Below are 26,183 nucleotides of genomic sequence, written 5' to 3' on the forward strand. Positions count from 1 at the left end.
CTTATATAAGTAGTGATACCTCGGCATACGAACTTAATTGGTTCCCAGAAAGTGTGCGTAAGGTGAAAAGTTTGTCTGCCAAACATTTATTTCCCATAAGAAACCATTAAAAATGAGAATAATCCGTTCGCATGTCCCCATAAAACATAATTTTCTACTGAATAAGCCTTAAAACTACACAAAATATACCTTATTTTATGTATAATAAGTGTACCTTATTGTATTGTAATTAAAGAAATAAACTGTACAGTATAATAAAGTCTTTTATTTACCTTCGTGAAGTTCGTTAATGTAGTTGCCTCTTGGTGATATCTGAGTGAAGTTGCTGTGCTTTCTCAGCGATAATATCCTCACTCACTCCTAGCTGCTTTTCATTCATCCAAATCAACAGAAGTTTCTCAACCTCTTCCATTGCCTGAGACCGTTGCTTAGACAACACAGGAACACCCTTAGCCACACATAGCAATGGTCGACTTAGCATAGTGGTACTGGGGCGCTAAGTCACACAAATGCACACGCCGTTCGTGTTTTTCGATGATCTTCTTCTTCTGCTCGACCGTAATTTTCCTTTGTGTCCTCTTTGGCTTAACACTATGTGCCTGTGTTGAGGTCATTTTCGGTCAAATAATAGCAAATGTACTCCACTTGATAGCAAACCACGTCTGCACTCAACGGGGGTGTGGAAAACTACTCCGCCAGCCACTGTGGCGCTGTTCGGCCGTGTGGTTTGGTGTTCATCCGCCGAAAACACTTTGTGGTTTAGTTCATATGCCAAGATTATATTCTTGCAAATTTAATGTTCGTAAGGCGAAAAGTTTGTGAGATAAGGCGTTCGTAAACTGAGTTTGTATGTTTCAGATTTATATAAGTATGTTGGAAGCTTTTAAAAGTAACCTGTCTTGTTATTTTTACTGAAAAATAAACATTTAATAAAATATATGCTCAATAAAGATATGTACATGGACAACTGGAGAGAATACTACATATGTTACTACAAAAATAGTTGTATGTGCGTCTGTAGTTTTTTTTCTGCCTTTGTACACCAACGAACCACTAGTGGCATCATTCAGGCTATCCTCGTTTCCCCAGTGTAGACCAGAAGTGTCTAACTACGCGCCTAAATGCCCCCCCTCCCACCTCCCATGCAGCAAGTCTTATATGTCTTGTACCTCCAACACCAGTTTTAAAAAATCAGATCATTAGCAAGCTCTGGAAAACATTGATAATGAGCCTTATCGTTTTGGAACGGGTGTACTGGAGGAGGAAGATATCTAAAAATCTGCTGGACGGACGACCGACCTGCTAATGTCACCCCACATAGGAGCCACATGACTCACCCGACGTCAGCTCACCTGTTTTTCCCCCTCCACAACCTGCTTTGTGTCGGATTTAACCAAGAGTGAATGGTGTTTAGCCCTCCGGCGATTCTTCTAATTAACAAACGACGCAGCCATAAAATCAATTCAATGTGAACATCGTGATGCCACAGAGGGCCGACTGGCTTAAGGAGCTAACTAATAGCTGCACACTGAGGCGCCTGTACAATAACATTGGGCTCGTTAGTGAGGGGCGGTTTGTCAACGAATACGCATGAAAACACTTTTCCGTTTAACAGTGCAAGGCACATAATCAATTAAAAGAAATGACCAGTGTCACCCAATGTCCGCCTTGAGCCAACTATGTCAATACAAATTCAACCTGGGCTACTTACCCTATGGTGCTCCAGATGCCACCGACTTTACACTTTGCCCCCTCCAACACCCGCATTTTTTTGTTGGGCCAGTCCACAAACCACTTCTGTCACCTATATCGTCCCTTACTTTACCTTTTAACTCATTCACTGCCAGACATGCAAGAATGTGTCCACTCCAGTGCCAGGGTTTTTGTCATTGTCACTTGAATTCCAGGACCCACATAATATTGAGTTTTAGGACTACATAAACATTCAATGCAGCATAAGAAACTTTAGACTATCTTCTTCCATCAGAAAAAAAGAGTTAATTCCTAAATTATACGGGTATGGAGTTATGTAAGCTTGATCCACTCGCCAGGGAACGGTCGGTGGAGAGGGCAACCGCCGCCTCTCCAGCATACGACGGGCGGCGGCCTGATGGGAACGGGACTCGGCCTGGGGTGGACGAAGACGCGGCACGGATCGTCGTGGGCGTGAGTGCGATCCCTCTCGCACGGTCACGCGACGGCGCATGGCTCTGCGTGGACGTCGAACTGCCAGGCGCAGAATGGCACCCCGTACGGCCGTATGGGACCAGGTCTCGGCCGGACGCCGACGTGGGCGTGAACTGCCCGGCTCCGGGGGAACGAGACCAGTCCAGAGCCGCTCCGGGATCCAGCGGTGAGTGGGGTCTCGGACTGACGTTGACGCGGACGTTGCACGGCTCGTCGTGGATGAGACTCAATTCGTCATGCACGACGACAGCGTGGCTGGACGTGGGCGTGCAATGCCAGTCACCCAGTTTCACCCTGGACGGCCACCTGGAAGGAGGTCTCGGCCGGGCGTTTACGTGGACGTTGCGGCTCGTCTGTCACGGTTTGCGAGGTGGTGATGGCGGGTTCGGATCCCAAAAAGCAGGCAGGAGGGAGCAGGAGGTTGTTTGACAAATTGTATTAAAATAAAGGTCAGCAGTAACAAAATGTAAAACATCAAAATGATCTGAATGGAAAAAATACAAAGTAGCAAAAGAAAACCAAGTGTAAAAGTCCGCCAAGGTTAAACAAACACGTACACAATGCATGCTGCAACCAAGCAGCAAACAAACAATGAATCGGCACCGGATGATCGTGCCAGGTGTCCTTTTAAGTGTCATTGATCTTAACGACCAGCACCTGCGAGGCTGCCGGCAGGGCTGACGTCGCTACCCGCTGTTCGCCAATCTGATCGGGACGACCAGCACCTGTGCAGGTGCAGGCGGGGCCGACAGCGCCCCCCGTTGGTCGCCAACCAGATCATGACAGTACCCCCCCTTCAAGGGGCTGCTTCCAGAAGTCCCAACAGTCTCCCAAAAGGTCCACTCGCCAGGGAACGGTCGGTGGAGAGGGCAACCGCCGCCTCTCCAGCATACGACGGGCGGCGGCCTGATGGGAACGGGACTCGGCCTGGGGTGGACGAAGACGCGGCACGGATCGTCGTGGGCGTGAGTGCGATCCCTCTCGCACGGTCACGCGACGGCGCATGGCTCTGCGTGGACGTCGAACTGCCAGGCGCAGAATGGCACCCCGTACGGCCGTATGGGACCAGGTCTCGGCCGGACGCCGACGTGGGCGTGAACTGCCCGGCTCCGGGGGAACGAGACCAGTCCAGAGCCGCTCCGGGATCCAGCGGTGAGTGGGGTCTCGGACTGACGTTGACGCGGACGTTGCACGGCTCGTCGTGGATGAGACTCAATTCGTCATGCACGACGACAGCGTGGCTGGACGTGGGCGTGCAATGCCAGTCACCCAGTTTCACCCTGGACGGCCACCTGGAAGGAGGTCTCGGCCGGGCGTTTACGTGGACGTTGCGGCTCGTCGAGTGACGCGATTCAAACGCGACGAGGCTTGAGCTAACGTGGACGTAGCATAGCCAGGCACAGGGTGGAAATGAGACGGGTCCGATGTACCTGCGGGATCCGATGGTTGGCCGATTCATTCTGTCACGGTTTGCGAGGTGGTGATGGCGGGTTCGGATCCCAAAAAGCAGGCAGGAGGGAGCAGGAGGTTGTTTGGCAAATTGTATTAAAATAAAGGTCAGCAGTAACAAAATGTAAAACATCAAAATGATCTGAATGGAAAAAATACAAAGTAGCAACAGAAAACCAAGTGTAAAAGTCCGCCAAGGTTAAACAAACACGTACACAATGCATGCTGCAACCAAGCAGCAAACAAACAATGAATCGGCACCGGATGATCGTGCCAGGTGACTTTTAAGTGTCATTGATCTTAACGACCAGCACCTGCGAGGCTGCAGGCAGGGCTGACGTCGCTACCCGCTGGTCGCCAATCTGATCGGGACGACCAGCACCTGTGAGGTGTAGGCGGGGGCGACAGCGCCCCCCGTTGGTCGTCAACCAGATCATGACAGTACCCCCCCCTTCAAGGGGCTGCTTCCAGAAGTCCCAACAGTCTCCCAAAAAGTCCACTCGCCAGGGAACGGTCGGTGGAGAGGGCAACCGCGGCCTCTCCAGCATACGACGGGCGGCGGCCAGATGGGAACGGGACTCGGCCTGGGGTGGACGAAGACGCGGCACGGATCGTCGTGGGCGCGAGTGCGATCCCTCTCGCACGTTCACGCGACGGCGCATGGCTCTGCGTGGACGTCGACTGCCAGGCGCAGAATGGCACCCCGTACGGCCGTATGGGACCAGGTCTCGGCCGGACGCCGACGTGGGCGTGAACTGCCCGGCTCCGGGGGAACGAGACGGGTCCAGAGCCGCTCCGGGATCCAGCGGTGAGTGGGGTCTCGGACTGACGTTGACGCGGACGTTGCACGGCTCGTCGTGGATGAGACTCAATCCGTCATGCACGACGACAGCGTGGCTGGACGTGGGCGTGCAATGCCAGTCACCCAGGGTCACCCTGGACGGCCACCTGGAAGGAGGTCTCGGCCGGACGTTTACGTGGACGTTGCGGCTCGTCGAGTGACGCAATTCAAACTCGACGAGGCTTGCGCTAACGTGGACGTAGCATTGCCAGGCACAGGGTGGAAATGAGACGGGTCCGATGTACCTGCGGGATCCGATGGTTGGCCGATTCATTCTGTCACGGTTTGCGAGGTGGTGATGGCGGGTTCGGATCCCAAAAAGCAGGCAGGAGGGAGCAGGAGGTTGTTTGACAAATTGTATTAAAATAAAGGTCAGCAGTAACAAAATGTAAAACATCAAAATGATCTGAATGGAAAAAATACAAAGTAGCAAAAGAAAACCAAGTGTAAAAGTCCGCCAAGGTTAAACAAACACGTACACAATGCATGCTGCAACCAAGCAGCAAACAAACAATGAATCGGCACCGGATGATCGTGCCAGGTGTCCTTTTAAGTGTCATTGATCTTAACGACCAGCACCTGCGAGGCTGCCGGCAGGGCTGACGTCGCTACCCGCTGTTCGCCAATCTGATCGGGACGACCAGCACCTGTGCAGGTGCAGGCGGGGCCGACAGCGCCCCCCGTTGGTCGCCAACCAGATCATGACAGTAATGAGGGCGGCTGTCCAAAATACAAGGCAATACATATACATATATTGTATGTATATTGCTTGAACAACAGATTAATATTTACAGCTCTAAAATTCTTCTTTATACATTTAACCTTGCCCCCCATACCTATCTGACCTTCAAATTTCTATTCCCTCTCGTTCCCTCAGACCCTCTTCCTCCCTCCACCTCTGTATGCCCCACCCCCGTGCCCGTCTCAGCAATTTTGGAGGACGGGGCTTTCAGCTGCTCTGCCCCCAAACTCTGGAACTCACTTCCTCCCAACATTCGTAACATTGTTGTGTTAAGGTCATACTGTCTACTTGTTATCTAATTTAAACAGATTATTTTCTTACAGACAGTGGCTTTTTTAAGTGTTCAATTACCTTACATGTTACGCCGAAACATGTAAGGTAATTGAACACCTAAAATAGCCACTGTCTGTAAGAAAAGAATCAGTTTGAATTAAAATTCATAACATTGATTCTCTTCCCACCTTCAAAACCCACCTATTTAAAATTGCATTTTCTGTGTAGCTCTATCTCTTCTTTCTATTTATAATTGTATTTTATTATTGCATCAATGTTTGTAACTGTAAAGTGTCCTTGAGAGCTTTGAAAGGCGCTTGAAATAAAATGTATTATTATTATTATTATTATTATTGTTATTAGAATAATCTGGAACAAAGCACTAACATGGAAAAAAGGGAAATGCTGCCCACTTGTGGAAAACCCCCAAAAAAACATGACATGACAGACACCATGGCCAGCACATTATCGGCAATCACGCATGAAAAAACAAAACCCGAACAAATTAGGGAATGGCGCTCTACGTCAGATTTTCAATCCCTGAATAAATTCGTGAATGGCAGTGAATGAGTTAAGCAGCTGTGTCACCCCAAATATGCCTTGTGTCACCCCCCCCCCTCCCCCCCCGCAAACCTCTAATATACATCTGTGTCTCTAGTTGCACCTTGCGCAACCTAAACAGCATGTCGAGTTGTCAGCGTAACGCACCGAGAAAGGCCGAAGGCGACACGGTGCCATTGCTACGGGAAACCATGACGCTGATGCCCGTCTCCACGAAAGGCACCGAAAACTCCACAACCTCTGACCGCTCCTCGTTGATGGTAAGCGAACCGATGGCCATGTCCGCCCTGTTGGACACTACCTGCGGGAACAGAAAGGCACGGTTAGACAGCGGGCAAGGAAGCAAAAGTGGCTTTTGGCCAACAGGACATTTCAACACCGCCATGATTTTAATTCGTACATCCACTCACATGCACTCGCACGCACGTGCGATCGAGAACCGACCTCGCCCACCATGCCGTTCCACTCGCCGTCGATGTTCTTGCCGTGGCGTCCGTTGGTGACGAGGTAGAGGTCGTAAGTGAAGCCCACAATCTTGGCCAGCCTCTTGAGGACGTCGATGCAGAAACCTTTGCAGCAATGCTTCATGGGAGACATGCCTTCCACCACCAGGCTAAGGCAAGCGGTTTTCAGAAAGTGTTTTTCAGGACATTTCCGTCGTTCAACAGTTACATACCTGCCAACTTCTGAAACCAGAAAAGCCTACTTTTCTGGTTTTCTGGACACGCCGGGGTCCAGGTTACTACGCATGCACAGTAAACTGTCTGCCTTTCTGCTTGTTAGCATGTTTTTATCGTTTCATATAATGTACGGTGTACTACAACTTTTATACAGGAATTGTAATCATTTAAATGAACAGCTATTAGCCAAGGTTGACAGGTATGAAACTCAAACTCGCATTCACCTTGTGTTGAGCGAACTCTCGCAATTGCTTGGGAGTATTCCTCACGAAACGACGGTAGTTTTCTTTTACTTTTTACACTTTTTGTTGATTTTTCTCCAGCAGATGCCCTTACACGACAATGCTAAGAACAACGCTAACTGTTGAGTCTCGATTGCAGGAATTAGCCGTCACTCTGGATTCCAAGAAAGACCCGTACCACGCGCATGCACAATTCATCCACAGGAAGCTAACAGCTCACATTGTGCCGATCGCCTGTTCTCGTGTTTTAAATTAACGTTGGATCCAGTACTTACTATTTTGACGATTTTGGATTTATTGTTTTATTGGAAACCGTAATTTACATTATTAACCCGTAATCCGGAATGGGATAATGAAAACCATAGTTTTTACGGCAAAACCGGAGTAGTTGGCAGGTATGCCGTTACAGTCATACCTCAGTTTACGAACACTTTAGCTCACATTTTGCCTTACGAACCTTAAATTCACGAGGATATAATCTTGGCATACGAACTAGTGTTCGGCGGACTAACCAAACAACACACCGCCACAGTAGCTGGCGGACTAGTTTTCCACAACACGTTTGAGTGCAGACGTGGTTTGTTATCGAGTGGAGTACTTTTGCTATTATGGGACCAAAAAAGACCCCATCACAGGCTAGCGGTAAGCCAAAGAGGACACAAAAAGAAAATTACGGTCAAGCAGAAGAAGGAGATCATCGAAAAACATGAATGAGGTGTGTGTTTGTGTGACTTAGCGTCCCAGTACCAGTATGCTAAGTCGACCATTGCTACGTGTGGCTAAGGGTGTTTCTGTGTTGTCTAAGCAATGGTCTCAGTCAATAGAAGAGGTTCAAAAACTTTTGTTGATTTGGATTAACGAAAAGCAGCTAGTAGGGGACCGTGTGGGTGAGGGTATTATCGCTGAGAAAGCAAAGCAACTTCACTCGGATGTCATCAAGAAGCAACTACATCAACGACCATCACAAAGGTAAATAAAACGTTATTATACAGTACAGTTTATTTATTTAATTACAATCCAATATCACATTTATTATACATAAAATAAGGTATATTTTGTGTAGTTTTAAGGCTTTTTAGTAGAAAATTATGTTTTATGGGGACCTGGGAATGTATTATTCAAATTTTTAATGGTTTCTGATGTGAAATAAATGTTTGGCAGATGAACTTTTCGCCACACACTTTGTGGAAACCAATTAAGTTCGTAAGCTGAGGTATCACTGTATTGTTTACCTGGAGTTGAGGGGCATGCGGCAGGGCACTGAGTCACGAATGCAGGAGCTTGTGCCTGGGTCGGCGGGTTCCACGATGACAAATGGTCGCTCCTCCAGCGTGACCACTCGCAGGTGCTGAGCATCGTCCAGCGGTTTGAGGAAAGAGCCGTAGCGCGACCACGGGTGGTAACGCAGCCGCAGGTGGCCGTTCTCCCACCAGCCCACCTGACACGGCAACAGGCATAATACATCGCTCAGCCTCCTGTTAGCCTCACAGAGCGCAAATCGGTGTTTGTGTCAGAAATAAATCTTTTTGAATGGATTGGGTTACTTGTATGTGTTTTTTTGAGTGTTCAATGTATTTGTTCTTTTCATTCATTAAAAAGGTGCACTGTGTGGCTGCCGCTACTCACCCACAAAAAAACGATCCTGTGACTGGAAAGTGACCTTGAGAGTTTTGAAACGCGCTTTCAAATGAAATGTATTATTATTATTACTTTTCAGACACCGTGATCATCATTCTATGTCTTTAATGATTAATAATAATAATAATAATAATAATAATAATAATAGGATTGGATTGGATATGCCTTTATTAGTCTCACAGTGGAGAAATTTACATTAATAATTAATAATTAATAATAATAATAATAATAATAATAATAATAATAATAATAATAATAATAATAAACTAGGAGTCCAAGATGGCGCCCGAGTAGGCAGCCGTCAACAAGTGCTCTGATGAGCCTTGCTTTTTTTTTTGTTTTTGTGTTTTCTTTTGTCACTTTGTGTTGTTGTGCGTCGTGTGGAACGGATACGGATTGTTTTTCAGCATTTTTGACCACGACATTCATCAAGGAGGAGACTGTGCTGAGCAGTTGCGCCTTTTCGGCAGCATGGATATGCCAGTACTGTTTTTGAATGGGAGGAATGTCGGTGCCATTCGACTGTCATCACTGGACAGCTCTGGGGCCATTGTGCTTTTTTTGTGCCTGTACTGGGCAGCATCTTCACAGCACCACTTTGTTCAGTGGAAGGTCGGTGCTGTTGGACAGTCTGCGGCTGGATGGATACATGGCTTGAGGAGCCCGCGATAAGAAGGAAGGAGCGTCAGCGCAGAGTGCCGATGCGTATATGGAACTGTCGCGGGATGGAATTGAAGCTGATTTATGGGGGACAGGAGATGTGAGACAATCTCTTTTCGTCAATGGATGCTACAGCTGCGTGTTTGCTTTCAACATTTAGCTTGTAGTCGACGTGCACATTCCACCATGATGTCCCTGATCCACTGGTGAAGAGATGCTTTGATCCTCTCCTCTTTCATCTGGAACTGCTTTATGTAACATAGAGGGTACAGAAAGTGCTTAAGAATGAATGTCTCTCTGTGTCTTTGTGTTCTCATGTTATTTGTTATTTGTTTTTTTTTTTTTTGTTCTTTTGACTTCAAGACGGCGCCGCAAGAGTGGCTGCCTTTCCAGCAGGTCCTGTGTTTTTCTTTTCTACTTTCATTTCTTTCATAACTTTGCTGCTGTGAAATGTAAATTTCTCCACTGTGAGACTAATAAAGGCAAATCCAATCCAATAATAATAATAATAATAATAATAATAATAATAATAATAATAATAATAATAATAATACATTTAATTTCCAAGCGCCTTTCAAAACTCTCAAGGTCACTTTTGTGACGATCGCTCGAGTGCTAGGAGGCAGACCTCGAGCGACGGACTTTTGGTGTTAGGGAAGGACCCGAAATACACGGCGTGACAGGCTTGGGTGGATAAAGAGTCTTTACTGGAAACAGCATCAAATAATAACAAACAGGGATGAGTGAAGGAAGATAACTGAATGATAGCAGACCTGGCAACACGGACGTGGAAATGGCAATGACCAAGAATACTCCGACAGAAGACGGTAGTGAGCGGCAGACAGATATAGGCAGAAGGCACAATCAGTGAATGACAATCAGCTGTGGGAACCCAGGTGAATGATGATTGGAGGGGCCGTCTCCCAAGAATGTCGGAGGAGGTGACAGGAGGGGCGGGGCGCGCCCCGGATGGCAGCGAGATGTGACAGTGCCCCCCCCTCAAGGGACGCCTCTCGGCGGCCCCCCAGGTTTGGATGGGTGAGCCGCATGGAAGGCCCGGGTGAGGGATGGGTCGAGGATCCAGGCCCGTGGGACCCATTGACGTTCCTCAGGTCCATAGCCCTCCCAGTCGACCAGGTACTGCACTCCTCTGCCCCTGCGCCTGGAGTCCAGTATCTCCCGCACGGTGTAGACTGGTCCGTCGTCCAATATCCGGGGGGGAGGTGGGGGGGCGGGCGTGGGGGCTAAGGGGCTGGTCTCCACTGGCTTGAGGAGGGAAACATGAAACACGGGGTGGATCCGCATGGTGGGTGGTAGCCGGAGCCTCACCGAGACCGGGCTGAGGATGGCCTCGATGGGGAAGGGACCCGTGAAGCGTGGGCCCAGCTTGGCCGAGGACCCTGCCAGCCGAAGGTCCTTCGTAGATAGCCAGACCTCCTGCCCGACCTGGTAGCTGGGTGCTTGCCGTCGATGGCGGTCTGCCACCCGCCGGTTCCGGGATGCGGTGCGTGACAGGGCGTCCCTGGTCTCCTTCCAGACTCTGTGGGCCCGTCTGAGGTGATGGTCGATAGACGGGACCTCCACCTGGCCTTCCTGTGTGGGAAATAAGGGCGGCTGATAGCCACAGGCGGACATGAATGGGGACCGACCTGTGGCTGCGGAGACCAGGGAGTTGTGGGCGTACTCCACCCAGGGTAGGTGCAGGGCCCACGACGCCGGGTTGTGGAGGCACACGCACCGGAGGGCCGCCTCCAGGTCCTGGTTCTTCCTCTCCGTCTGTCCGTTGGTCTGGGGGTGGTACCCAGACGACAGGCTCGCCGATGCCCCTAGGGACCGACAGAAACGCTTCCATACCTTGGACACGAACTGCGGTCCCCGATCCGACACGATGTTAGTCGGAATCCCGTGGAGACGGACGACGTGGTTAACCAGGAGTTGAGCCGTCTCGGTGGCAGACGGCAACCTGGTTAACGGAACGAAGTGGGCCGACTTGGAGAATCGGTCCACTATGGTGAGGACGACCGTCTTGCCACGGGAGGGGGGGAGGCCTGTCACGAAGTCGACGGAGATGTGGGACCAGGGTCTGGACGGAACCGGTAGGGGCTGGAGGAGTCCGGCCGGGGGCTGGTGGGAGGCCTTTCCACGGGCGCAGGTCGGGCAGGCCTTCACGAAGAGGGTGATGTCCCTCCTAAACCCCGGCCACCAGAACCGTTGGGCGATGAGTTGGATCGTCCTGTTGACCCCCGGGTGGCAAGCTATCTTAGATGTGTGCCCCCAGATGAGCACCTCGGTGCGTAGGGGGGGGGGGACGAACAGGCGATCCTTGGGACAGCCCCTGGGGATGGTGGTGGTTCCCTGGACTTGTTGGACTTTTCTCTCAACCTCCCACCTCAGGGCGCCCAGGATGCGCTGGGCCGGCAGGATGTTGGTGGTAGTCTCCTCCCTTTCTGCCGGCTCATGGATACGGGATAGGGCGTCGGGCTTGGTGTTCTGTGACCCTGGGCAGTAGGTGAGAGAAAAGTCAAGACGGGTGAGGAAGAGTGACCATCGGGCCTGCCGTGAGTTAAGTCTCTTGGCCGACCGGATGGCCGCCAGGTTCTTGTGATCCGTGTAGACGGTGAAGGGGTGTTTAGCTCCCTCAAGCCAGTGTCTCCATTCCTGCAGGGCCAGGACGACCGCCAGCAGTTCCCGATTGCCGACGTCGTAATTGGCTTCGGCGGGGCTGAGCCGGCGGGAGAAGAAGGCGCAGGGGCGTAGCTTCTGGTCGGTGGGAGAGCGCTGGGAAAGGACGGCCCCTACTCCGGACTCGGATGCGTCAACCTCGACCGTGAACGGAAGATCCGGGTCGGGATGACGCAGAACGGGGGGGTTGGTGAAGGCACGACGGAGGCGGTTGAAAGCCCCCTCAGCATCGGGAGTCCACCTGAAAGGGAGCTTGGTGGACGTGAGGTTAGTGAGGGGGAGTGCCTTCTGACTATACCCGCGAATGAAGCGGCGGTAGAAGTTGGCAAACCCCAAAAACCGCTGAAGCTGCTTGCGCGTCTTTGGGATCGGCCATTCCACCACCGCCTTGGTTTTGGCGGGGTCGGCCCTGAGCTGCCCCTGCTCCACCACAAACCCCAGGAACGACAGAGAGCGGACATGGAAGTCACACTTCTCTGCCTTCACATAGAGCCGGTTTTGCAGGAGCCGCGCCAGGACCCGTCGGACGTGTTGCCGGTGTTCTTCTGCAGAGCGAGAAAAAATAAGAATGTCATCGAGGTACACAAAAACAAAAACATTGAGGAAGTCCCTGAGCACATCATTAATTAAATTCTGGAATACGGCGGGCGCGTTCGTGAGCCCGAACGGCATCACCAGGTATTCAAAGTGCCCTAAAGGCGTCTTGAAGGCTGTTTTCCATTCATCCCCCTCACGGATTCGAACCAAATGGTAGGCGCTGCGAAGATCTAATTTGGAAAAAATGGTGGCGGACTGAAGGGGCGCAAAGGCCGAATCCATGAGGGGGAGAGGGTATTTGTTGCGGATGGTGATGTCGTTCAGGCCCCGGTAGTCAACGCATGGGCGCAGGGATCCGTCCTTCTTGTCGATAAAGAAAAACCCTGCGCCCAGCGGGGAACGCGACGGCCGAATGAGTCCTGCCGCTAGAGAGGAGTCTATGTAAGTGCTCAGGGCTTCCCGTTCCGGTTGAGAAATATGGTAAAGTCTGGAGTCCGGTAATGGAGCCCCTGGCTGCAAGTCTATAGCACAGTCATACGGTCGGTGGGGCGGCAGGGATTGGGCGTTGTCTTTGCTGAACACCTCCCGCAGGTCGTGGTAGCAATGTGGCACGCCTTTGAGGCAGATGGCCTCGGGCGGGCCACCGCGGGAGGGGTTACGCCCTGCCGTAGCCGACCGCAGGCAGTTAGCGTAGCAGTAGGGGCTCCAGCCCTGAATGGTGGGGCCCTCCCAAGAAATGGATGGGTCATGGGCCTTGAGCCAGGGGAGACCCAAGACCAATGGCGCGTTCCGGGAGGGCATAACAAGAAATTGACGGTGCTCCACATGGTTGCCTGCCACTCGGAGCTTAAGTGGGGCTGTGAGGTGGGTGACCCGGGCTAATAATCGGCCATCCAGGTCGACGATCTCCTTAGGGGGAAGGAGATCTAAAAGTCGGCAGCCCAGCAGGTCGGCCAGGTGGGGGTCGATAATGCACCCGTCGGCCCCCGAGTCCACTAGTGCCCGCACTCTTTGGGAGCTGGAGGGGCCAAATAGTTCACTCTCCAGCTCCAACCGTGTGACTCGTGTCGTGGACTTAGCCCCCAACGGATTCCGTTTCGGCGGGGACTTACATTGGCCGTGGGTCCTAGGCTGGGGGCCTCGGGTGCGACGAGCCCTCGGGTTGGAGCGGTCGTCTCCCCCCCCTATCACCATCGGTTCCCAGAGTCCCTCCTGGGGCTGCGCGCGGTCGCTGCCGGGTGTGGTCGACCGGGGTCGGCTTCGGGGTACCTCGGGCCGTCGGTCGCTCAGCTCCTTTCGCCGCTCTCGAAGACGCTGATCCAAGCCGATGACAATCCCGACGAGGTCGTCGAAGGTGGTGCCGGCGTCGCGGGTAGCCAACTCATCCTTTAGGTCGGAATTCAAGCCGCGACGAAACACCCCCCTCAACGCTCGGTCGCCGTAGCCGCTGCCAGCGGCCTGGATCCGGAAAGCGACGGAGTATTCTGCGGCCGAACGGGCCCCTTGGACGCAGTCGAGGATTCTCCCTTCCGCCTCGACCTCCGTCACTGGATGGTGAAACACCCGGCGAATCTCGGCTACGAAGTCCGGAAACGAGGCGCACAGCTCCGGTCGGGACTCTCGTACCGCCAGCACCCATGATTCGGCTTCACCCGCGAGCAGGCTGGTGATGAAGGCTACCTTAGCCTTATCGCTAACGTAGGCGTCAGGATGTTGTTCAAACACGAGCGCACACTGCATTAGGAATTGAGCGCAGCGCTCGGTTTCGCCTGCGTAGCGAGAGGGTTGGGGTAGCGGGGGCGTGCGCCTGCCCACGGGCGGGGGGGGAGGAACAGAGAGGGTGGCGATGCTCTTTTCCATCTCCTTGAGGCGTTGAGCCAGCGAGGTAGTGGCGTGGCGCATTTCCTCAATCGCCTGGGCCAGCTGGCTCGAACGCTCCGCCTCTTGTACAAGGGCGGTAAAATACCTGTCAACGCCGGCGGGGTCCATGGGTGGTCGGAGTATTGTGTGACGATCGCTCGAGTGCTAGGAGGCAGACCTCGAGCGACGGACTTTTGGTGTTAGGGAAGGACCCGAAATACACGGCGTGACAGGCTTGGGTGGATAAAGAGTCTTTACTGGAAACAGCATCAAATAATAACAAACAGGGATGAGTGAAGGAAGATAACTGAATGATAGCAGACCTGGCAACACGGACGTGGAAATGGCAATGACCAAGAATACTCCGACAGAAGACGGTAGTGAGCGGCAGACAGATATAGGCAGAAGGCACAATCAGTGAATGACAATCAGCTGTGGGAACCCAGGTGAATGATGATTGGAGGGGCCGTCTCCCAAGAATGTCGGAGGAGGTGACAGGAGGGGCGGGGCGCGCCCCGGATGGCAGCGAGATGTGACAACTTTACAGTCACACAATATTTTTTTTTCTGTGGGTGAGCAGCGGCAGCTACACACGCCAGCGTTCACTTAACCCGGAAGTAAGTCAAATAGATGGAAAGGTAGCTAGCTAGCTAATGGATAGCTAATCAATAGCTAATAGACAGCCAGATAGCCAACAGCTAGACCAGTGATTTTCAACCACTGTGCCGCGGTACACTAGTGTGCCGTGAGAGATCGTCAGGTGTGCCGTGAGAAACTATTCAATGGCCCTTTTTCAAATGTATAATTTTAGAAACATTTATTAATCATTTTCTGCCAATATTATGACCTGTGTCGGTGCTGAAAAGACTGGGAGGGTAATTTAATATTCGTCCGTGTGGCAACACGTCACTGATTGCCTCTTTCATGCGAGATGGTTCGTACTGTGCCGCAAAAAAATTACAATGTAAAAAAAGTGCCCTGGATCAAAAAAAGTTGAAAAACACTGAGCTAAACAGCTAACAGTCAGCCAGCTAGACAGCTAATAGCCAGCCAGCTACCTAATGGATATGGATAGCTAATAAATAGCTAATAGATAGCCAGATAGCCAACAGCTAGACAGCTAACAGCCAGTCAGCTAGACAGCTAATAGCCAGCCAGCTACCTAATGGTTATAGATAGTTAATGAATAGCTAATAGATAGCCAGATAGCCAACAGCTAGACAGCTAACAGCCAGCCAGCTAGACAGCAAATAGCCAGCCAGCTAGCTAATGGATATGGACAGCTAATAAATAGCTAATAGATAACCAGATAGCCAACAGCTAGCCAGCTAAGGAGCTAACAACCAGCCAGATAGACAGCTAATAGCTAACTAGCTAGCTAATGGATAGCTAATAAATGGCTAATAGATAGCCAGATAGCCAACAGCTAGCCAGCTACGAATACACAAGAGGAACACTTTTATGACAAGATCAAGTTCCAAATGATGAGGTTAAATAAGTAGCAAATAGGACCCAATCAAATAAAAAAAGAGAGAACATGACAATGATGATCAAGTGGATGCTAGAAGCTCAATTGTAAAAGACGGCAAAGATAAAGAGGAAGATAAAAGGAGGACGACAGAAAGATGACGGGAAAACAAGGAGGAGATAAAATTAAATGGCCTTTTTGCTCAGCCGTTAAATGAGGACATTTATTTTGGATCGGTCACTAACATTTCCTCGATCGGAGTCAGGTCAGTCGCGCTTTTCTCGTGTGTTTGATCGTTATGGGGAAAATAAGATTAGAACAGTGCCGCGATGATGCAGACGCTGCTCTTCCGAATACAGTTAGTTGTACTTGTACTTATGAACGTCTCTCATATGAAATCTTCAAGTTAGGAAACACCTCAACTGGAAAATATTGCCTCTTGTTATGAAAGAAATGTAAAGATACGAAGGGTAAAAATACAATTTGGCCTGCAACTCTGCTTTCCTGAACACAACATACTGCTAGATGCTCTATAATTGGCTACGATCGAGCATCTTCTCATTAGTGGCGGCGGACCGTCAAGACTTACAAAGCCTTGCTGGCCTAAAAATATCTGAATCACGGACCAATGTTAATTAGATTTTGTTCATGCATTCTTATGAAATAATTCCAAATTGTCTTTCAGCTTCTTTTCATTTCTTTTCCACTGTTGCACTGCTTCCATATGTGTGTTTACGTATTTCAGCATTTAACCAATCACATTTGAGGCATAATTTGTTACCAGGGTCAGAAATCTACCTGGACGCTTTCACAATCAGTTCTGCAGGCCCTGGAGCATAATATAAGTGTCAATGAGAGTTTTGAAAGGTGCTTGTAAATGAAATGTATTATTATTATCATTATTATTATTATAATGAAACAGTTGCTTTAACCAATCAGATTCAGAGTTAGCAACCCAAGGCCTGCAAGAAGGCGCTGGCAACGTTACATTTTTCACAAACTGATTGGCTAGTCACATGATTGGCTCACCATTAGCCAATCATAGTATCACTAGCTGCTAGTCATAAAAGCATACTTGCCAGAGCTTGCACACTGTATCTGTAGCGAGCTGCATAAGCAAATATAGTTTTGTGTTGATTAAATAGCAGTTTTGTCAACAAACAATAACTGAAGGGGGATTTGGTTGGAAATTTACTGTTAAGGCAATTTTAACGACGGACTTATAAAGAAAAAAATGGACATTGTTAAGAAAGGTGGGTCAGTTATTTCCTGGCTAATGCTACCCTCGAGTGGAGTTGTGGTAAATCACCACACGTTTTTCGGTCTGGATTGATTCAGATGTAGCACTACTGAAGGCCTTGCGATGAAAGGCACGGCGCGCCACTGCATTTCATTGGCTAAGAGGGACCCATACCGTATGTGTCAATGTAATACGTGCCTATGCATGTCCTCATTCGCTCCTCGGCCCATGAGGTATTCCGTTAATTTTACGTAAATGTGAATCACCCAGAAAAAATGTTCACCAGTTGGGCGATTTCTCACAATGCGGATGTTTGCCTTGGACATTTTCAAATATTGTTAAAGGCCAACAAATGCAAACATCATTGGAATGGTTAGTTTTACAAAACAATGGCAAAAAACACTTCTGGGAGACTATATGAATTAAAAGGGCAAAAAAATGATAAGGATTCAGTTAAAAATTAAATGGCCATAATTTTTATTCTTTATTATCTTACATAGTGCACAACTCTCATTTATCATGCAATAATCTAATTGTAAGAGGTATTTGTTACATACTTGGATGCATTATTAGACTCCAACATTTATGTCCTTTTTTTTTTTTTTTTTTTTTGTTGGGGGGGGGGGGGCTCAGAACGAATTAGGGCATTTATATGGAAAACATCTCTACTTACAGTACAATATTTTTTGATAAACAAATTTCTTACAGAATCAATTAATTTTGTAAGTAGAAGTGCCAGTGTACTCGTAGCTTTCAAACAATCAATGTCAATGTCATCACAAAGAGGGTACAGCAAGTCCTGAAGAATGAATGTCTCTCTGTGTCTTTGTTTTGTCATATTGTCTCTTTGTTGTCATATTATTTGTTACTTAGTTTTTTTTTTGTTCTTTTGACTTCAAGACGGCGCCGCGGGAGTGGCTGCCTTTCCAGCAGCTCATGTATTTTTTTTCTACATTCATTCCTTTCATCACTTTGCTGCTGTGAAATGAAAATTTCTCCACTGTGAGACGAATAAAGGCATATCCAATCCAATCCAATCCAATCCAAACCACTGTCAACCAATTGAAGCACCTATCGACGATAAGCACCCTGCTAATAAGCTCATCAATCAACCAAAACAATGAAAGGATCAATCAACAAGCTCAATATATCGATTGATTACAGTGTAATGGTGCAACCCCCCAAATAACCAACTAAACCACTGTCTAATTCTCAATAAATCCTATCATTTGACCAACAAACTGACTAACCAATCATCAAACTGATTGACGAATGAACTAAGCAACCGCCCAATCGGCTGATCAACTCAATTTAGCATCAATTAATTTATGAACCGACCAGCTTCATCCGCCCCAAAGATTGTCCATCAATGAAAATCCAGTGGTGATGCGGCTGATTTATTAAGTTGACATGCAGCGAGGACATGTTTTAAGAGCATGAAAAAGTGCCGCCGTGTCACTTACCTCCTCCCAGCCACGGCCATTGTTGTAGGAGATAACATCCAGCAACGGGTTGGACAGGTAGCCGTCGTTGTTGAATGAGTAGTCCCGCCCCCCGATGGAGATGTTGGTGAAGTACCTGAAAACAAAGAACCCCCCCCCCCCCCCAAAAAAAAAAGAAAAACATCTTAAATTGTGGAATTAAGCAAAATAAACACCAAAACTGCATTTGAGGTGTTTTGGGAGACCAAAATGTCCTTGTGTCCTGCTTACTGACCACTACACCAGGGGTTGTTAACTCCCTATGGGGGGCAAAAATGCATCGTAGGGGTTTGTGAGGAAACCTCTCATTGTGATTGACGCATTATGTTAGTGCTTTGTTCCAGCTTTTGTTTGGTTATATCTTTCTTTAATTTCTGTTATGTTTTGTCTTTTATGCTTGTCAAGCACATTTTAATTGATTTATTATCCTCTGTTTATTTATTTGTTATCTATTTGCTATCTATTAGCTATTTAGCTGGCTAGCTATCTAGCTAACCACAGTAACTAACTTCTCTGACTGTAAAGTGAACTTGAGAATTTTGAAAGGCGCTTAGAAATGAATGAATGAATTTATTGTTGAATGAATGAATGAATTTATTGTTATTATTATTATTAGCTATATATTAGCTAGCTAGCTAGCTTTCTATCTATTTGAGTTACTTCTGGTTTGAGTGAACGATGGCGCGTGTGACTGCTGCTGCTCACCCGCAGCAAAACTTATCCTGTAACTGTAAAGTGACCTTGAGAGTTGGAAAGGCGCTTCCTTTAAAGGACAACCAACACAATTTTTTTTGTTTCCTAACTGACATCAGAAAAACGTTTTTGAGCATCTCAAATACCCAAAACAGTCAGGCTGATATTTTTTGTCAAATGCAAAACACCAATAAGAATGACTCAAAGTGTCCCAAAACTGCCACAAAATGAGCTCGAAAACTGGGGAGATTCAGAAAGTCCCGCCCCCTTGTTTGTGACGTCACTATTGGTCACACACTGCCTTGCTCCAGAATCAAAACAATGGCTTCTGAGATTTCCGATTCGGAGAAGATGCTTTCTTGTTACTCATCCAGTTATGAATATGATTCAAATACAGTAAAGTCTCGTTATATCGATATCATTTATATTGATAATACAGCTTATTACTACACTATTTTCATTTCCCGTGCACATTTCTAGTCTTTTTATGTATAATTAGTTCAGTTTAGTACGATTCGTGGTTTTTACGATAATCCGGTTACTACGGTGCTCTTTTTCATCTCCCGCCGGCCATTTTGCTATGTTTATATCGATACACGCCATCGGTCGCGCCATCGGCCTCGCCATTGGTCGACTTGGTCACGTGACTTGGTCACCTGAGTTTGTTACGTGACCAGCACCCGTGTAGCAGAGCCATTTCCATTTTCAGACGCTAGCTCGTGTGTAGCAGACGAGATTGAAGTGTTTGTGTTAAAAGGTAAAAATGGGAAGAAGATTGATGACTTTTTTAAATTGCATACATAATACAGTAAGATGTAAGCGTTGTAGTTTCCCTGTTGTGTTATGTACATGTCCACTGTACTGTATTTGAATGCAATCGTTTTTTGCAACAATGTTTCTTGTTTTGTCTGCTGAAGCGTGATTTTGAAAATTACCATACATTCCATACTGTGTATTAAAGGACAACGGATGTCACTTTTTATTCAAATGCAAAACACCAATAAAAATGACTTCACACCAAGACGTCTTGCATTGCTTGTGAATCCAAACAATGGCTTCAGATTCGGATAATATGCTTTCTTGTTACACATCCAGTTATGAATATGATTCAAATACACTGTAGAGGAAAGCACTGAAGAGGAAAGCATACATGTTTGCAATCGATTAAAGAATTATATGTGCCATTTTGAGGCAACATTCGGGGAACATCTCTCACCCAAAAAAAAAAGAGGCACAAAATGGCGAGCTTGTTGTGTCACACGCGTGTATGATTTTGAAGTGCGCTTTTCAACACTTTCATGTCTTTCAATTCCTTGATCTCCTTGATGTGCGTATCACCCTGACGCATAGCACACGCTTGCAAATTGTATAAAAGGAGGTGTCGCGGGACAGAGAGATTGGGCGAACCACGAGGCAGAATCACATCAGAGTCATCTCGGACTCACGCCCGGCTCACGCCGGGCGTCGGACGGACATCACGGCACGACTTGCTCAACTCCACGCCACGATCAAGCTCTGCGCGTCACCTGCCTGGGAGATCTGACAACGAACCTACTTACAAATAAAGAGAAACATCAAACTCTTTATTGGCGAGCTAGCCAGGAGGATTTTTTCCCTCCTCCTCAGCCCAATCAACTCTCCAAATGGAAAGAACCAGATTTCCCAGCCGCCTGGGAACCCGGCATCTTCACAGCAAGACCCCTCGAGCCGAGCTTCCGATGGGCCGCCACCACCCGTGGGCGCCCCGACCCCACCGTGAAACCTGCCGCACCCTGATGGCCAACATCGTCCAATTCGCCTGGCAACTCTGCAACTAGCTGCATCGTATATGTCCACGATCGCACATCGTCTGACATCGCTTATGTCCACGATCGGACATCGTATATGTCCACGATCCGACATCGTTGGACATCGTTTATGTCCACGATCGGACTTCGGGAAGACGCTTCATGGCCGACACGGCCGCCGACGTCAGCGTGCTTCCTCAGCGTCCTGCAGAGCGCCATGGCAGCGCGATCATCGCCACCGTCGCCGATGACCGGCCTGTCCGGGCCCGGCAGCATGGCCAATCCCACGCACCTTCGTCCTCACAATTCCTCATCGATTGTCCGACATCTCACGGTGAGAAGACCTTCCGGCATCGACTCGACGGCCGCGAGGAAAGTTTCCATCGATCGACTCAAACTGGCAGTCGTGAGCACTCTTTGCCGTGCTCCCATACAACGACTTCAGGCACCACGAAACCTCCTCGGCAACCTCCCCACCGACGCCTGCCGTCATCTTGCCTGGCCTCACCATGTCGCAGAATGACTTTTGTTTTTATTTCTTTTTCCTTCATCGCTTTCACCGACTTCGGATCCAGGAGGGGAGCCCTGTTGCGTCACACGCGTGTATGATTTTGAAGTGCGCTTTTCAACACTTTCATGTCTTTCAATTCCTTGATCTCCTTGATGTGCGTATCACCCTGACGCATAGCACACGCTTGCAAATTGTATAAAAGGAGCTGTCGCGGGACAGAGAGATTGGGCGAACCACGAGGCAGAATCACATCAGAGTCATCTCGGGCTCACGCCCGGCTCACGCCCGGCTCACGCCCGGCTCACGCCAGGCGTCGGACGAACATCACGGCGCGACTTGCTCAACTCCACGCCACGATCAAGCTCTGCGCGTCACCTGCCTGGGAGATCTGACAACGAACCTACTTACAAATAAAGAGAAACATCAAACTCTTTAAGCTCATGGCCAGCTCCGTTTCTTGCGCTTCGATCCCCTCTTTTGGTCGCTTTTGTTAATGCAGTTCGGCGCAGGACGGATATATCGACAGTACGGTTATATCGACATTTTTTCTGACTCCCGAGAATATCGATATAACGAGACTTTACTGTAGTTCTGAAGAGGAAAGCATAAATGTTTGCAATCGATTAAAGAAGTCCTTCCGTATCAATTTGAGCCATCTGGACTCCAATGTAGCGGCCAGAAAATGCACAAGATGGCGCACAAGCTCAGTTGGAAATGGGCTTATTTGACCGCTGGGAATTTGTGTAAACTTACACCTTCTTTATACGTGTCACCGCAATTTGCTGTGACTCACAACGATTCACCATAGAGTTATTTATGTAGGTTTTCAGATGAAAAAAAGTACCCAAAATGCATTGTGTGTCGCTTTCTCGGTCACAGGCGTTCCCTCCGTGACGTCATTAGGGCATCATCATCAACTCGAAAACAAGACTTCCTGAATATTCAACGCGAGTCTTAAAACATAAAATATAGCTATATGCGGTGGAATTTTTTGTCAAATGCGCTCAGCAGAAGTCATTTGAAGTGATTTTAAAAATTATGGACGCAACTTGTCCGGAGGCGTCGGTTTCTCTTTAAGCTGATCACATGACAAAGGCGCACTTGGGTGAGCGACCAGGATTGCCCTTTGGTGCTGTGAAAGAGTTGTGCCATCATGTCCTTCATTGACTTTGTCAGATTTGGCCAATCGGGCTCTTTAGTGGGCCTCGCTTATGACAACGTGTTTTCCTTTTTAGCTTACAGAGCGTGAACAGCCACTGACATCTTCTCCTGAGATGAGAAGTGGTTCCCCTGTGCTTCATGCCGCACCGCCGGCAATGATGATGACGACCACGGTGATTTTCCCACAACCCAGAGCTGATGGTGTGGAATAGCGTTTGTGACCCAGTCTGGCGGCGAGGGGTTGGCTGCTGTTTGCCTACGGATATGCTTCGGTGGTATGGGAGGCCCCAATTGGCCGTTTGAGGTGAACGAGCAGAATACAGAATGAGGTAAACCGAGGACAGATAAGGAAGGACGTGAAACTTGGTTTGACTTTTACAGCCGACCTCCGAGGCTCTCGTCGCGTCTGCTGCTTTCCTGCGACCGGTCAGCAGTGTGAGTCAAAAGGACTGGACGTAATCGGCCAATTGGAGGGCGTAGAAAAAAATTCACATTGTTTAAAAAAAACGTTGCTTTTATAAGTGCATCAAAGCACGAGATTGATCTTGACATCATCTCACTGAGGAGACAAAATGATGTCCCTCGCCGCTCATTAAGGCGTCCGCCTCGTCTTGCTCACATCTGTCGTGTTGTCATGTGTGCGCTTTTGTGCAATGCCGTGTTTGTGTGTATGCGTGTGTGCGCTCTTCCTACCCGATCCCCTCTGTCAAAACTTCACCTTGGCGCCATGACGTTTCTTGTACGTGGTAGTCCTTCATGGGGTAAACATCTATTGGCTAGCTATCTAGCTAGTTATCTATTGGCTAGCTATCTGGCTAGTTATCTGTTGGCTAGCCTAGTAGCTATCGATTAGCTGGCTGGCTGGCTAATGGCTGGCTGGCTTGCTATCTAACTTGTCCTGTGACTGTGAAGTGACCTTGAGAGTTTTGAAGAGCACTTGTAAATGAAATATATTATTATTATTATTATTATTATTATTAAGATGGAGGACACTGATTTGCAGTGGCGACCCCTTGAAGGGAAAAGCCGAAAGGAAAAGAAGATTATTATTAACTATTTCTTAGCTAGCTAGCTTTCTATCCATTTGAGAAACTTCCGGGTTGAGTGAACGCTGTAGCGTGTGGCTGCCGCTGCTCCCCCACAGAAAAAACTTAGCCTGTGACTGTAAAGTGACCTTGGGAGTCTTGAAAGGCGCTTATAAATACAATGTATTATTATTTTTATTAGCTATCTATTAGATAGCGAGCTAGCGAGTTTTCTATCTATTTGAGTTACCTCCGGGTTGAGTGAACGCTGGCGTGTGTGGCTGCCGCTGCTCACCCACAGAAAAACGTATCCCTTGACTGTAAAGTGACCTTGAGAGTTTTGAAAGGCGCTTAAAAATACAATGTATTATTATTATTATTATTAGCTATCTATTAGCTAGCTAGCTAGCTAGCTTTCTATCTATTTGAGTTACTTCCTGGTTGAGTGAACGCTGGCGTGTGTGGCTGCCGCTGCTCACCCACAGAAAAACGTATCCCTTGACTGTAAAGTGACCTTGAGAGTTTTGAAAGGCACTTAAAAATACAATGTATTATTATTATTATTATTATTAGCTATCTATTAGCTAGCTAGCTAGCTAGCTTTCTATCTATTTGAGTTACTTCCTGGTTGAGTGAACGCTGGCGCGTGTGGCTGCCGCTTCTCACCCACGGAAAAACATATCCCTTGACTGTAAATTGACCTTGAGAGTTTTGAAACTCGCTTATAAATACAATGTATTATTATTATTATTATTATTATTATTATTATTATAAACCCGAAATGCAATTCCAGACACGGTCTGAAGGAGGCTGGGACCCTTAGTTGGAGAATTTCTGTTCTCAAAATGAACATTCCTCCAAAATGTACACAGACTTTGTGTATAATTTGTATTGATTTTCAGCCTTTTTTTCTTTGTGGCAACAAAATGTCGATTCGAAACAATCTTCCCAAAGTGGTGGGATGAATGTGCTGCTTTAGGGGGTGCAAAGTCAATGCAAGGCTATTATTACCAAGTCACATGATCGCACAGTGAACTGCGACCAACTGCGCCGCCTTCTTCACCAGCTTCTCTTTTGTTGACTAAATGCTTTGCTGGCGCTCAATAAAACTCATCAGGCCTCCTTTGACTTTTCTTTCCGTCCCTCTATGTTCCCGGTGGCACATTTCGTGCTCGCCCCCGTTAGCGGAGGGAGCCTTTGTCCTGTCATCCTTCTCTCCCGTGTCGCACGCAATCTCACGGTAGCTGAATGGTCAGCAATGCCGTTGGGGAGCTCGGGGGTTAACAAAAAAAGGACAAATTATTGGTCAAGTCAATAAATGATTGCAGATTTTAGAAATGATTGTTGAATTCCGTTTGCAACAAGACGCGCTATGTCAAACTTTGACACACTGTTTTCTGGTGAAAAGGGGAAGTATTTAAAATTCTTCAAATTCCAAAATGTCAAAGTGGCTCGGGCATCGGACTAGGATTTTTCCTGGACGTGTCCCTGGTGAGGTGTTCTGGGAAGTCCCCATTGGCTGAAGGCCCCGGGGATGACCCAGGACATGCTGGAGAGACTATGTCACCGAGGTGGCCTGGAAACACCTCGCCATCTGCCAGGAACAGCTGGAAGAAGTGGCTAGGGGAGAGGAGAAGTCTGTAGCTTCTGCCCCCACGTCCTGACCCCGGATAAGCGGCAGACGATGAATGGAAGGATGGAAGAGGATGGATGAATGGATGGATGGATGGATGGATGGATGGATGGATGGATGGATGGATGGATGGATGGATGGATGGATGGACGGACATTTTAATAGATGAATATGGATGTTGTCAGGATTTGCAAGGTGGAAGGAAGGAAGGAAGGAAGGAAGGAAGGAAGGAAGGAAGGAAGGAAGGAAGGAAGGAAGCATGAATGGAAGGATGGATGGATGGATGGATGGACGGAAGGATAGATGGAGGGATGGATGAATGGATGCATAGAAGGAAGGAAGGAAGGAAGGAAGGAAGGAAGGAAGGAAGGAAGGAAGGAAGGAAGGAAAGATGAATGGAAGGATGGATGGATGGATAGAAGGAAGGAAGGAATGGGCTGGATGGATGACTGGAGGGATAGATGGAAGGATGGAGGGATGAGGGATGGAGGGAGGGATGGATGAATGGCTGGATGGAAGGAAGGAAGGATGGATGGAGGGATGGATGGCTGGATGCATGAATGGATGGATGGATAGACATTTTAATGGATGAATATGGATGATGTCAGGATTTGCAAGGTAGTGGTGGTGGTGGTGGACCCCAAAAAAAGCAGGCAGGAGGGAGGAGCAGTGTGTAATTGACAAATTGTATTAAATAAAGTCAAGAAAAGAAACCTAAAAAAGGAGTGAAGATAGTCCAAGAATCAGTACAGGAAGAGATAGAAGAGAAAGTAAAATGGGACAATCTTGAGTTGAGCAAACCTTCCAAAGAACAAAGGTCTGTGGAATCACT

At 48.2% G+C, this 26,183-nt stretch overlaps 1 protein-coding gene across 2 annotated transcripts in view; it reads right to left on the reverse strand.

Annotated features, from left to right (window-relative positions):
* The window catches only part of grin2da (glutamate receptor, ionotropic, N-methyl D-aspartate 2D, a), a 124,503-nt gene that overhangs the window by 25,152 nt on the left and 73,168 nt on the right, over positions 1-26,183 (reverse strand). For both annotated transcript variants that reach the window (XR_016118582.1, XM_089022994.1), the window contains exons 7-10: positions 18,524-18,638; positions 8,208-8,413; positions 6,498-6,666; positions 6,201-6,354 (exon numbers count right to left, since the gene is read on the reverse strand). Coding sequence is in view for 1 of the 2 variants with exons in the window: in XM_089022994.1 (XP_088879120.1) it covers positions 6,201-6,354; positions 6,498-6,666; positions 8,208-8,413; positions 18,524-18,638 (644 nt within the window). In the remaining variant the exon portion in view is untranslated. The remainder of the gene's footprint in view (positions 1-6,200; positions 6,355-6,497; positions 6,667-8,207; positions 8,414-18,523; positions 18,639-26,183) is intronic.

This window comes from Hippocampus bargibanti, linkage group LG20 (genome assembly GCF_051943395.1).
Source record: "Hippocampus bargibanti isolate YZ-2025 linkage group LG20, ASM5194339v1, whole genome shotgun sequence".
Taxonomy (NCBI): domain Eukaryota; kingdom Metazoa; phylum Chordata; class Actinopteri; order Syngnathiformes; family Syngnathidae; genus Hippocampus; species Hippocampus bargibanti.